The sequence below is a fragment of the Colletes latitarsis genome, chromosome 9, assembly GCF_051014445.1.
Source record: "Colletes latitarsis isolate SP2378_abdomen chromosome 9, iyColLati1, whole genome shotgun sequence".
Classification (NCBI taxonomy): Eukaryota; Metazoa; Arthropoda; class Insecta; order Hymenoptera; family Colletidae; genus Colletes; species Colletes latitarsis.
Genome location: NC_135142.1, coordinates 19333715 through 19347811, shown reverse-complemented (window position 1 = coordinate 19347811; position 14097 = coordinate 19333715). Strand labels below are relative to the sequence as shown.

The 14097-nt window shown below is 33.2% G+C and overlaps 3 protein-coding genes across 4 annotated transcripts in view; 2 read left to right on the top strand and 1 right to left on the bottom strand.

Moving 5' to 3' along the window:
- The window catches only part of LOC143345221 (sialin), a 51897-nt gene that overhangs the window by 20731 nt on the left and 17069 nt on the right, over window positions 1-14097 (bottom strand). The gene's annotated exons all lie outside the window — the stretch shown is intronic.
- Lmanii (Lysosomal alpha-mannosidase II) lies at window positions 725-9392 on the top strand. 2 transcript variants are annotated; one of them, XM_076772113.1, is made up of 17 exons: window positions 725-910; window positions 2072-2174; window positions 2264-2345; window positions 2473-2658; window positions 2924-3129; window positions 3546-3682; window positions 4479-4612; window positions 5360-5570; window positions 5698-5894; window positions 6405-6604; window positions 6761-6957; window positions 7045-7258; window positions 7429-7546; window positions 7682-7958; window positions 8028-8270; window positions 8804-8953; window positions 9075-9392. In XM_076772113.1, exons 1-17 carry the CDS (start codon window positions 806-808, stop codon window positions 9303-9305), a joined length of 2991 nt encoding a protein of 996 aa, XP_076628228.1. In that variant the 5' UTR covers window positions 725-805; the 3' UTR covers window positions 9306-9392. The 2 variants fall into 2 exon arrangements, with proteins under 2 accessions (XP_076628228.1, XP_076628227.1); XM_076772112.1 differs by lacking the exon at window positions 4479-4612 and adding an exon at window positions 4096-4229.
- On the top strand, window positions 9584-13696 carry LOC143345664 (uncharacterized). The gene is made up of 5 exons (XM_076773027.1): window positions 9584-10390; window positions 10465-11253; window positions 12516-12953; window positions 13055-13117; window positions 13260-13696. The coding sequence occupies exons 1-5, from the start codon at window positions 10003-10005 to the stop codon at window positions 13694-13696; spliced, it is 2115 nt and encodes a 704-aa protein (XP_076629142.1). The 5' UTR covers window positions 9584-10002.

Below are 14097 nucleotides of genomic sequence, written 5' to 3'. Positions count from 1 at the left end.
TTACAATAATTTTTGGTCATTAGACATACCCTCGTAATCCTACCCACTTTCGAGAAAAAAATTCGAGAAGGTGTGAAATTTTTCGACAAAATTAAAAAATTTCAAATCGTTCTGGAAAAATTATTTTCGTTTGCGGGGGTCAATTAGAATCATTTTTGGTCAATAGACGTATCCCCGAAATCCTGCGCATTTTCAAGAAAAAAATACAGTACGCTCGGATCTTTAAACATTAATAACTTTTTAACGAAGCCTCCATCAACAAATTAGTATTCTTGATTTTCGTCTTATTTTGGCCTCTAGAATCCCCTATTAAAATTTTTCCCACGGGTGGCCGAACACCCTGTATAAAAGATACTCTATTTCCAGAATCATAAGTTACTCTGTAATCAATTTAAAACATCTGTTTGATAATTATTCCAATATACACAATTCCTATCGGTAATACAATAAATCGAAACAAGACGTAAAAAAAACATGATAAAATCTGTAGAATTTTGTATACAGAATACTTTGACCATTCTGTTTGCAAACTCTTTTCGTCAAAACCGCCAAATCTTTGAACGATAAAGAGAACGCTTCAACTGTTTCAAGAGCGAGAAGGGAAGGCTTATGTTCGCCTTCTTTCTTGATTCCACGATGTCATCCGAAGCGCCAGAGCTCACGTACACGTGACATTAGTACATGTAAGTGGAGGGGCAATTCCTCAAGGGACCGGTCTGGTCAACACACTCCACTGACTACTTAGTAGGAAGAGCCTGATTATTTCATTAGTGTGGCTGAAAGCATCCAGCAGGATAGGATTGTGATGTGGACTGTGTTTTCAATTCCATTGGTTTCCCTCTTGCTGCTGCTTACTCGTGCAGAAGCAGCGAGCATACCCATCACAATTAGCAAAACATGTGGATACGAGGTACGTGCTGAATAAATTACTATTTTTATCAAACGCGCCGACGATTAGGCTGTTCAACAAGTTTAAACGTGTAATATCCACTGGATTCCTGTGTCTGTTATTCTAAACACGAATTCGACAGTTAGATTTGTTCCATCGTCCTCACTTTCGAAAGTAGGATTTATGAGCTACACAACTCGAATTTCGATGATTTTTAAATCGATATTTTAAGTAAATTATTGTAACGCGGTCGAATTTAGGTTCCCGAAATATTTGCAAGGAAACTTTCGATATTACATATTATATTTACATCGTACCCACTCTGCGTATACCGTGTGTACGTCATGGCACGGCCGGCGGTTGCTTTTCTTTGTATACATAATATAACGGGTGATCATCGCGTCACCCATTCCTTCCCTGACTCTAACCACCGTATAACCCTAAGAACGAATTTATAGTAGAATAACTCGTTATAAGAACGGATTAACCGAGTTAATCAAGTATTCGTGCATTAGTTAATCCTATTACACAGATTACTCTACGATACTGAGAACCGAATCGGATTTGGATTAGGGTTAAAATGGTGACGTAGACAAAGAGGATGACCTCTACCTAACTGACCTCTCTAATAGATTATTTTCTACAATATATGTTTCAGTCCTCCCATACAGTAAAAAATTTGTAGGTTTTCTTAGTAGTCAAAGCATACTTACAGAATCTATTTTTATAAAAATATACACATAGAGTGAGCCATAAAATTATTGGAACACAATTTAACTGAATAGGCACCTTCTCTAGAATTTTGAGGATATTTTTCGTCCTTCAGTCATGAATATTAGTGGATAAAAGTGAATCTAATCAATTTTCCAACGCCTCGATGGGGTTAAGGTCCGGACACTGTGTCGGCCATTATGGTATCTTAATGTTTTCCCGATAAAAATGTTTTGACGACCCGTGCAGTATGCTTTGAATCATTATCTGGCTGGTAGGTTTAATCATTTGGCATACAGGTTTCTATAATATTGCAACAATATTTAAATGGACAAATTGAACAATAAAAGATCAAGAATTTTAGAATAACTAAAATTTTATGCATAATATTTGTAATATACTGGTCTTTATTGTAATTACAAATATATGTGAAATGTGTATTGTTTTTAACGTTATATGTATTTATTATAGGCATGCCCGACGGTAGATCCACAGAAATTAAATATTCATATAGTGGCTCATACTCACGATGATGTTGGCTGGTTAAAAACAGTTGATCAGTATTATTTTGGAAGTATGTTTAGAAATATTAATTAAAAAATTTTAAATAATCAAATTGCGTTTATTAATTTTTTCTCTTTCTACTCGTTTCTCTGAACAAAGGTCGGACAACTATTCAACGTGCGGGGGTGCAATATATCCTAGATAGTGTCATTAAGGCATTACTAGATAACCCCGAAAGAAGGTAATTGCAAATATTTAATTAGAATTTAAAGTATAAAATAGTAAAAATAGTAAGTTATAGGGAAATTACTAAACACATAGATCTCGAAGTTTGTATCAATAATAGTATTTTGTATCTTTTTCGTCAGATTTATCTACGTAGAAACTGCTTTCTTACGAAAATGGTGGTTGCATCAAAACGAAAATACGAAAAAAGATGTTAGAAACCTGATTAACGAGGGTAGACTGGAAATTATTGGTGGTGGATGGAGCATGAATGATGAGGCAGTTACTCATTATCATTCTCTCGTCGACCAATTCACTTGGGGATTCAGGTACCAATAGAAATTTTATTAAGTCCTGAACTGACCCATTGAAAAGTCTGATAATTAATCTAATTCTAATTACAGTTGAAAATACTTTACATTATTCTTTTATTTTATTGTAAGGGATCCCCATACCCAATATAAAAATATTTTAAATTATCTAACAATACATTTTTATTAAGTTTCAAAGTGCAAAATTATTTTATCGACTATACAATGATAATTTCGGGATTATTCTGTGTTATGTTTTACGTATCTTTTTTATCTTCTCCAGATGGCTAAACGATACTTTTGGAAGTTGTGCACGCCCACATATAGGATGGCAAATTGATCCTTTTGGTCATTCTAGAGAACAAGCATCGATATTCGCACAATTAGGATTTGATGGCATGTTTCTTGGTCGACTCGATTACCAGGACAAGGAAAATAGATTGGAAAACAAAACCATGGAATTTATCTGGAAAGGAAGTCCAAGTTTAGGTAAATTCTAAATCGATTCAAAAGGGGGAATATTATCAATATTATCACTCGTATGGAGTAGAGGAAATGCAAGCTGATGAGAATTCAAAATTGAGATACGAAACATACATTCTACAGAAATTATACTAGAGAATAGGTACAGAATAGCCCTATAGTTGGCCCCAAAAGTGTCTATCCGGCTACTTTACATATTTAGCAAAATTCTTTAATTGTTTACTTTCAAATATATAACTTTACACAAAATTTGCGTTGGTGGGATTGTCAAACCATCCAGTTAATTAGAGTCCTATCGTTACTATACAAATTTTCAGATATTAAAATCCCGAAGATACTACGCCATATCCATGCATTTATCGCTTCAATCACAGAAAATTTCACGATATTATAATTTCATTTATTTGAATATTTGCCTACAGGGTCTCGTGCAGATTTGTTTACAGTTGCACTGTACAATACGTATTCCCCACCGCCTGGTTTCTGTTTCGATGTTTTGTGCACCGACGAGCCGATAATTGATGACCCCAATAGTCCAGATTACAACGTTAAAGAAAGGGTAAATAGCGTGTTATAGTATAAGTTTCCGCTAAATCATATTTAGCAAATTAATTTTGTTCGACAAAAATTAATTCAATCGAAGTCGAATTTTACATTAATATTGTTAAAACATCAATATGATAAAACGATGTTAAGATTTAGTAACAATTCCTGGTAATTTAAGTTACAGAACACGGACAAATAATTTGCAAAATATGATTTTAAGTTTAGAATATTTTAACAAAGTACACAAATGAAATCAACCTTTCTAATAAATTAAAAGGTTCCGGTGATCGTCTAAAACATTAGTCAACCGGTTAAATGGAGGGGGCAATTTCTCAGCTAAATATTTAACATTCGATAACAATTGATTGGGTTTTCCATATGAATTTAAGTCATCGACGACTGATAGCGATATTTCTTGCCTAACAGATCAATGCATTTATGAAATACGTGGTTCAACAAGCTGAAGCTTACCGTACAAATAACGTCATATTAACAATGGGAGGAGATTTCACTTATCAGCATGCAGAAATGTACTTCGTTAATCTGGATAAACTGATGAGGTATTAATTTAATAGACGTAGCTTTATTTAGTAAAAGTACCATTGTTTGACGATGCATTGATAATGTCAGCGAACGGAAGGGAAAGATCTTAAAATTACAAGGCAGTTTGCACACACACCGGCAAAATCAGATCCAACTTTGGCTCATTCGTCGATCAACAACGTTAAATGGAGTCTTGTATGTGTGCAAACGGCCTAATAGTGTCTTACGTCTAGTAATGGTAAGTAAAAGTACCACATCACCTACAGATCGGAGAGTTTTTGTCGTATGCCCAACACCAAGCAACATCTTACCAGACTAACAATGTTATTCTTACGATGGGCGAGGATTTTAATTATCAAGACGCTGAAATGTGGTTCGTTAATTTGGATAGGTTGCTCAGGTAAAGCATAATTATTCAGTATCTTCGTGCTAACGATTAATTGATAAACATTCGTTTATAAAAGGTCTACATCAAAGTTTCCCAAATTGTAAACCTATGAGGTGAAACTGATTTTGAACCGAAGATTGCAATTTTATAACGTATTGTTTCCAGCGTGGTAGTTAATGTCGCGATTTAAAACTAACGTGTATATGGCAAACGAAGTTTTTTTTCTGCGTTCCAAATTGATTTTAATAATTATACTTGGTTATTTATGCTACTGGTACACCTCCATTTCCCTCTGGTCTTATACAGAGTGTTCAGCCACCCCTGGGAAAAATTTTAATGAGAGATTCTAGAGGCCAAAAGAAGACGAAAATCAAGAATACCAATTTGTTGATGGAGGCTTCGTTAAGAAATTATTAACATTTATATAGGCCCCACCTGAGGTGTCGGTCGAGCGTGGGAGGCGACACCAGAGAACTTTAAAAACATTAATAACTTCTTAACGAAGCCTCCAACAACAAATTGATATTCTTGATTTTCGTCTTATTTTGACCTCTAGAATCTCTCATTAAAATTTTTCCCAAGGGTGGCCGAACACCCTGTATAGTAATAATTTAAATATTTAATTTACAGCGTCGAAAACAATTATTTGGGATATTATACCGTTATGCTACACGCAACAGTGCGATATTATATTTTATTTATTATCGCGACAAGTTCAAATAATAATATTTTAAATTTATTATTTCATATTCGATATAGGTACGCGAGGGAACATTCTTCGGATGTAAATATATTTTACTCGACACCATCGTGTTATTTGAAAGCGGTTCACGATGCAAATCTACAGTGGTCAACGAAGGCTGATGACTTTTTCCCTTACGCGAGCGATCCTCACTCTTATTGGACCGGTTTCTTCTCCTCTAGACCAACGATCAAATTCTTCGAGAGGATGGGAAATAATATTTTACAGGTACGAAGCATACGCTTGAATATTTATGTCAGTAAAATGAGAAAATTATAGATGCTTCGTCCGTTTTGTACGTTGTACTAAATAAATTTATAAAAGTGTTCAAAATGCATAACATGTATGATTTTAGATTGTCAAACAGTTGTCTGTATTGACTGATCTGAAAGGGTACGATAAAGAATTGGAATATTTCCGCGAAGCAATGGGAATAATGCAACATCATGATGCAGTAACCGGGACCGAAAAGCAATTAGTCGCCAGTGATTATGCCCGTATATTACACAATGGTATGCAGCAAGGAAAAGATATTATTACTGAAGCTATAAGGTAATAAAAATATTCATTTTCTAAATATACAGGGTGTGAAAAAATTTTTCGACGGAAAAAAAAAATTTCAAATCGTTCTGGAAAAATTATTTTCGGTTGCGGGGGTCAATTGCAATCATTTTTGGTGAATAGACATACCCCCGAAATCTTGCGCATTTTCGAGAAAAAAATTCAGTATGAGCGGAACTTTAAACGTTAATAACTTTTTAACGAAGCCTCCATCAACAAATTGGTATTCTTGATTTTTGTATTATTTTGGCCTCTAGAATCCCTCATAAAATTTAAACCCGCTGTCTTAGTAGGCAATTATTTTTGCTGAATAGTAATAATTTATCAAATTGTTTTTCTTAATCGAAATTCGAACAGACTAAACTCTATCTAAGACTAGCAATGTAAGTGATTTTAAATATGTACATTCTTCGAAAATGAACTCTTATCTATTCTTCCAACAAAATTTCTTTAGTTTTTTTTTTATCGTTAACAAGCTTCTGTTATTTTTTTGCTGTATAGCAAATGGGGATTAAGTGAAAGTCAAGGTTTAACGCAATTGAAGGATATGAACTCTTGCCTACAATTGAACATCAGTTCTTGTCCGTATACAGAAAATACAAACTTTCTGCTTACGGTTTATAATCCACTAAGTTTCGAAATTCGAACACCTATTCGTATTCCTATCGAAAAAGGCACATACTCGGTTGAAGATTTAGCAGGTATCTATCATAATTATAATAACATTTTATTTGATAAATATTGACTTTATTCATCATTTAATTATTCTATAGTTTGATATTAACTAGCATATTTAAAGTAATATTGCATTGTCGTAAAGTAATTATATAGATCAAAGGCATTTAATATTTTTCAAGATGGCGGCAACACTATTTCGCAGCTGGTGCCTATTCCCGATTCCGTATTAAAAATACCAGGAAGAATAAGCAATGCTAGTCATGAACTTGTATTTATTGCATTAGTTCCGCCTTTGGGCTATAAATCTTACAAGGTCGTACAAAAATCAAGGGATGCACATTATGTAGTTAACGAAGCAAGTTTCATCGAGAATGAGGTATTTAATATTTAAGAGAAAAGAAATGATTGATAAGAAATGAGAAATGAACAACATAAACAATAAGAAATGAACTTCATTTTTCAGTATAACAGTGTATCCATCAGCAACGAAAGCCAAATTATAGTGGAATGGAAGAAAGAGAACAACATGAGTTTGGTACAGTCGTTCCATTATTACGAAGGAGTGGCGGGAAATAATAAAGTATTTAAAAACAGATCCTCGGGAGCATATATTTTCAGACCAAAAACTGTATCCACTAAGGATTTCATGGCATATGGATCTTATAAAATTTACATAGGTATTGCACGAATAAAAATTATTTAAAGAGAAGTTGTTATTAGATTGGTCATTTTCTTACTGTTAAACAGTAATTAGTTCTGAAAATATCCACATTTCTCCATGTTTACGTCTGGTTAAAAAAGTTTGATTATTATATAAAATTAACTGTCAAATCTTTTTTCATTGCAGGTCCGGTGGTACAAGAAATACATCTAACTATTAACGATTGGGTTAGTCAAGTGATTCGACTGTATAAGAAAAAAGAATATATTGAATTCGATTGGCTCATTGGACCTATACCTGTTAAGTAAGTGTTTGTATACATATTTAATTAAACACACGCGATTTGGAAATACATTAAAAAACACAGTAGTATAATCTGTTTAATAGTAATTCTTTTCACATTTATATTTAAAAAAAACTACGTTGAAATCAATTTCAGGGACAACATTGGCAAAGAAATTGTAACAAAATACTCGAGCAACTTAAATTCAAATGGAGAATTTTATACCGACACTAACGGTCGCGAAATGCTAAAACGGAAACGAAATTATCGTCCAACTTGGAATCTAAAATTGGAAGAAAAAGTATCTGGTAACTATTATCCGGTTGCTTCTAAAATCTCCTTGAAGGACGAAGAAAGATTCTTTAAACTCAGCGTACTAACGGACAGGACAGAAGGCGGAACTAGTATGAAGGATGGTGAAATTGAATTAATGGTAACTTTACATACACACAGTCAGTAAATAAACATTGCAGCCATTATAGCTAATTTCAATACGTTACAGCTTCATAGAAGACTTTTAAAAGACGATGCATTCGGTGTAGGAGAAGCTCTAAATGAAACTGCATATGGCGAAGGTTTAGTTGTCAGAGGTTCACACTACGTACTTGGAGGTAGTATAACAAATTTGGACAAATTCGTAATGAAAGAGAAATCATTAGCTCTCGAAACATCGCTTCGTCCATGGATCTTATTCACGCCGCTAACGCCAAACTCTACAATTGAGAATTATTCATCTACATGGAAAGTATGTATTTTTATGTTGACGCATAATAAGTACTTTGAGGGGTCAATATTTTACTGTAAGACATGTACTTTTACGTTCTTTTTGATCATTCCTTTATCTCATACATGTACAAATTTGTTCAAAGTGAAATATTAATAATTGGCCATTCTGCATTAGTTGCTACGATCTTTGCCATTCCACACATTCAAAATGAAAAATGAATATAGTAAAACAAAAGTAATTTTAAAAACAACCTCACTCCTAGCATTAACTAATGTTAAAAAATCGGTACCATTACAATATTTGTGTATCTGAGTGTTCTGCCACCTGATTATGATTTTTAAACATACAAACATTTCTGGCCACACAGTATATCTTCGGTAAAGAATTTTTTTCTCGAAAGTACGTAGGATTTCGGGGGTATGTCTATTCACCAAAAATGATTGTAATTGACCCCTACAACTGAAAATAATTTTTTTTAGAACGATTTGAAATTTTTTAATTTTGTCGAAAACTTTTATGAAAATTTTATAAATTTTATTCTTGTTTTTCAGAAATCAGGTCTTGCTAAAACGTTACCACCAAATGTCCACATTTTAACTTTGGAGCCATGGAAAGATGGTACAGTCTTATTGAGGCTAGAACACATTTTCGAAGTGGGTGAAACCGAGAAGTTATCTAAACCTGTAGAAATTAACATTCAGGTTTGTTCGACCCTTTCAGCCTGTTTAATTGTTTAGCTTATTTAATGATATAAGAGATCTGTTCCTATTAGGATACTCTGTATAATGAAGTTATTCATTCTGTAATTGTTTGTTACACTAGGACCTGTTTTCGACTTTCAAGATTCTGTCTGTGAAGGAAACTACATTAGGTGGCAATCAATGGATACAAAATATGAATCGTTTGAAATGGGAATCCGAAACGAACGATGTCCTTCGAGCAAAAGAAAATATTATTCACCCAATAAAACTTGAAGATGGCGTTATGAATGTTCTTTTAAAACCGATGGAAATACGAACATTTATTGTTGAAACAGCGCCTAAAAACGTTTAATTTATAATTAATGATTTATTTACATTATACGTTTGTCCAATTTCGTGATATTTTGTACACAAACAAATACACGTAGTTATTACTGTACATACGAGTCGAATATTCTTCACCTTTTCTCTTAATAAAAAATCATATCAACTACTGAAATTTTTGAATTTTAGTTCTTACAGTCATTTTTAATCAAGTTAAGAATAACTACTGTAAATATTTAGAAAGTCATTAAACAGTTTGATGAAATGATCAAATACATGTAAAAATGCAGTATTTAGTATTTAATTCTCGGAAAAAAATAATTGCATACTCATACATACATACGCATAACCAAATCTCAATATTTTTGACAGAACAGAGAAGTCATAACCTTTTAGAATGTGAAATTTACATTGTAAAGTTAATGAACATTTTTTTAAACCGTCCAAAATCTACTATAGAATGTTTGAAATGACATCGCGTGATAATAAAAGTGTTTTTTCATTGTCACGAAATTGCACTGAGGTGGAGATCGCATGCAATAATTTAGATTTAATTCTTAATCGAAGTAAGCATTCCAAATGAATCATTATGAATTTATGAAACGAAAGAATATTGCTTGGAGAAATATTTCATTTACTTTAATGGTATTTAAAAAAAAAAAATCAAATAATACTTGCAACATCCATTGAAAACTAAGAAAGGGCTTCCTATTGTTTCGCGTTAGATGACATCGGAAGATGAGGCTTGGGCTCAAACCGTTATCACAGTAACTCCCGAGGAAGATGCAACGCTTAGAGAAATTTTAGACACAGCGATCCTATCTGCGGCAGCAGACATACCGTTGGTTCTCGATGACAAAATTGTGTACAGAAGATCGTTTACTCACAGGCAATTTCTAGAGTCTAACGAATCGGAACAAGGGGCTATAGACTCGGAAGTAGAAATAACAGAGGAAGAGGAGGGGCCAAGACCGCAACAGGATGCAGAAAATCAAACGTATTTACAAGGAACACCAATCGTTCATATCTCTGTCGAATATCGCGATGAAGGTTCCCAAACGATGTACATGAGTCCGCCATGTCCACCCCTAACGTATTACAAAGATATCATGAGTACGTAATATTCCAATACGATAAAAATGCAATTTTTGTCGATCTTTTTTGTAATGTTGAATATCTCTACTTAGCATCCATGAACGAAGTCCCCATGCCTACAATAAAGAGCAGCAATGCTGCGACAACTATTATCAGTTTCCATCCAAAGACATTGCAACACGCTGTAACGACCGAACTGACCACGAACATCGCGGAAGAAGAACTCGAAGAATTCGTATCGACAGTTACGAGCGAGGAAGAAGCAGAAATGGAAGTTACAGAGATATTATACTTTTTAATAGCTCGTGCATTTTGGATAATTGACCCGACAAGTCAGAGAGAGATAGAGACGAAGGATAAAGAGACACAGACTTTAATAAAATTTGATTATCACACAAACACTCTTGTCATCGACAGTCAAACGCAAACAGAGTTAACTTGCGAACCGAAAAAATCTAATACGACGCTTTTGTCGGAATATTGCGAAACAAAGAATATAATGTTGAGTTACTTGGAGGACTGTATTTCTAAAGGAATCGACAGTAGGATTGCAATAGACGATATAATAGACGAAATTATCAATAAATGTACCGATAGAATCAGATATCCTATGTTGGATCAAACAACGCAAACCATAGTGACGTATAAATTACGCGGAGAGAAAGAAGAAGATGTGTTACGAAAACTGAAATTTGAGGTCGTTGTGGATCCTTTCGAGGCAACGATCGTAGTTGTACCGTTAATGGACAATTTGTTGCAAATGGTTTCCGATACTATCTCGAAAAATGCTCCTAAGATAGTGAACAATATTTTAGGAAAGATTCTACGGCGAACAATGACCATAGTCAACAAACTCATAGAACTTGAACAGGAATCACAACGTTAGTACAATCTTTTAATTGAAAGCTTTCATTAATGTATGAAATAACTATTTATCTAACTGTTCAATACCCAGAGAGAGAAACCGGTTCTGTACTTCATTTTTGTTATGTTATTACCTTTCTTTCCTCGTTGGAATTATACTATACATACAGGCCACCTCTGGGAAAAATTTTAATGGGAGATTCTAGAAGCCAAAATAAAACGAAAATCAAGAATATCAATTTTTTGACTGAGGCTTTGTTATAAAAATTAAATTATTAAAAAATTAAAATAAAAAATTCCTAATTATTCTGAAAAAATTATTTTTAGTTGCTGGGGTCAATTATAATCATTTTTGGTCATCACACATACCTTCGAAATCCTACCCACTTTCAAGAAAAAAAGTTCGAATAGATGTGAAATTTTTCGACAAAATTAAAAAATTTCAAATTGTTCTAAAAAAATTATTTTTAGTTGCAGGGACCAATTATAATCATTTTTGTTAAATAGATATATCCCCGAATTCCTACGCATTTTCGAGAAAAAAATTCTTTACCGAAAATCTAATGTGAGGCAATGGTTACCCGAATTTTCATGCGAATCTTTAAAACGTCATAACTTCTGAACGGAATGGACGATTTTAATGTGTAAAAAAGCAAACTACGCGTATTTTGATGGGGAATATGTACAAATCGCAAAAATATTAGAAAAGTTGGTCCTTAACCCCGCAAAATGAGAAAAACTCCATAAAAATGGTCCAATTTTCAAACTGCCATAACTCCTACGATAGTGAATATATTTCAATGAAACTTTTTTCTGAAGTAGAGCTCATGGGTACCTATAAAGAAGTATTAGACAACTTTTCTATAGGGCATCAAACAAAATTACTAAAAATGAAAAACGAATTTTTAAGAAAAATCGACAGGTAGCTGCTTAAAATTTTCGACAAAATTAAAAAATTTCCAATCGTTCTAAAAAAAATATTTTTGATTCCGGGGGTCAATTACAGTCATTTTTGGTGAATAGACATACCCCCAAAATTCTACGCATTTTCGAAAAAAATTCAGTTCGGACGGAACTTTAAACGTTAATAACTTTTTAACAAAGCCTCCATCAACAAATTGTTATTCTTGATTGTCGTCTTATTTTGGCCTCTAAAATCTCCCATTACAATTTTTCCCAGGGTGTGAATGTCAAATTAAACTTTTGACGAATAAATGTGTAGTAACATATTGTCAGTAAGATTGTTTTACAATTTGCATACTCCTTTTTTGTAATACAGCTACGGAGATAACTGAAATATTGGAACAACGAAGAAAGAAAATCCTTGAGTCAATGTTGAAAACAGAAACAGAGGCAAATTATACTCAGACAAGTATAGCTGCAGTTTCTGAAGTTCAGAAAATCAAAGACGATAAGGACGTTATATGTTCTGTGTGCAGAAGACCATCGGAATGTCGGTGGTGTTTAGGCGATTATGAAAACGAAACTCTTTCGCGGCCAGAAATCAACATGCTACGCACAGAAGATATATTACTAGCGTACAAGCCTTGTTATATTATAACAACAGTTTCCGAAAAAGAAACGAGCCTTCAACCTTCGTATCGTCCCGTAAACAAAGTTCCGGCTCCGGCGCCTTACGTTTCTATTTCAAAACAATCGTCTGAAAAATCTGAGGGAACGATCAACATATTCTTGCAACCGAAAATCGTATCGCAAAGTAAATATACTTGATGAATTAGGATATTTATAAACTATCTATAAGTAATTATTTGTGTAATAACGATTTGCAAAAGTATTAATCTAATTATAATTTTCTAGAGTCCATTAACGAATGGTCCTATGTTGTTGATACTACTTTGATGAAACCATGTTCAATGAAAGGTAAAAATTTTAATTTATCATATCTGCTATCTATTCATAATAGAAGTACCGATTCTGTTTCTACCAGTTACACACTGTCCTGAGAAGAGCAGGTCCATGAAACATGCTTGTTATCGAATATATAATTTGTTATATTTTACAGACTCCTTGAGCAGTACAAACCAAACAATAACTTCGTCGGAAAAATTAATTTCGAAGTCGTGCGAAGATTCATGTTACCTTCAAGGAGCTTTATCTTTGCAAGCAGCGAATGCTTTGCGAATACTCAAAGATACATTCTGTAGTCAAGAAAACTGCCTTGCTTCTTCGTCGCACAGTTTGAATAAAAGTCATTTATCAAAGGAATTTGAAGATGTATGCGATAAGGCAACTTGTAATGTATGTTTGAGTAAAAGCAGCAGCATTAATAAAACATTTGTACAAGATGCCTTTTATACGCGCCAAACCTGTGAAACCTTTTTACAAACCAAACATATTTGTAAAAAAGGCAACTCCCATGTTCCTAAAAAATCACGTAGAAATGGTTTCAAAATTATTCCTATATGTCTATTGGAAAATTCTGATGCTCAAAGTGTATAAAAATAAAGTTTTTGCTTTTGAATATTTAATAATTAACAAACATAAATGTGCATACATTCTTTTCGTGTATTTAGACACGAGAACACACATCAGTGTAAATGTAATGTAAATGTAATGTAATGCATTCAACAATTATTTTTTGAAATTATCATATCAAAAAATATTTCAAACAATAATTGTACAGTTTTAATTTTTTGAATAATAAAGTTTTTTTTGTAACTTCAGATGAAGCAAGGTCTAGAACAATGATCTAGCTATTTGGAAAATAAGTTTTATTTTTAACATGTTTTCAAAATATTGTTCACTATAATCAATACACTCATATAATTTTATCAAACAGCAAGAAGCTTTTTCAAATGTTTTTGCTATTAAACTGGTACACAGAGTAACAATATGGTCTT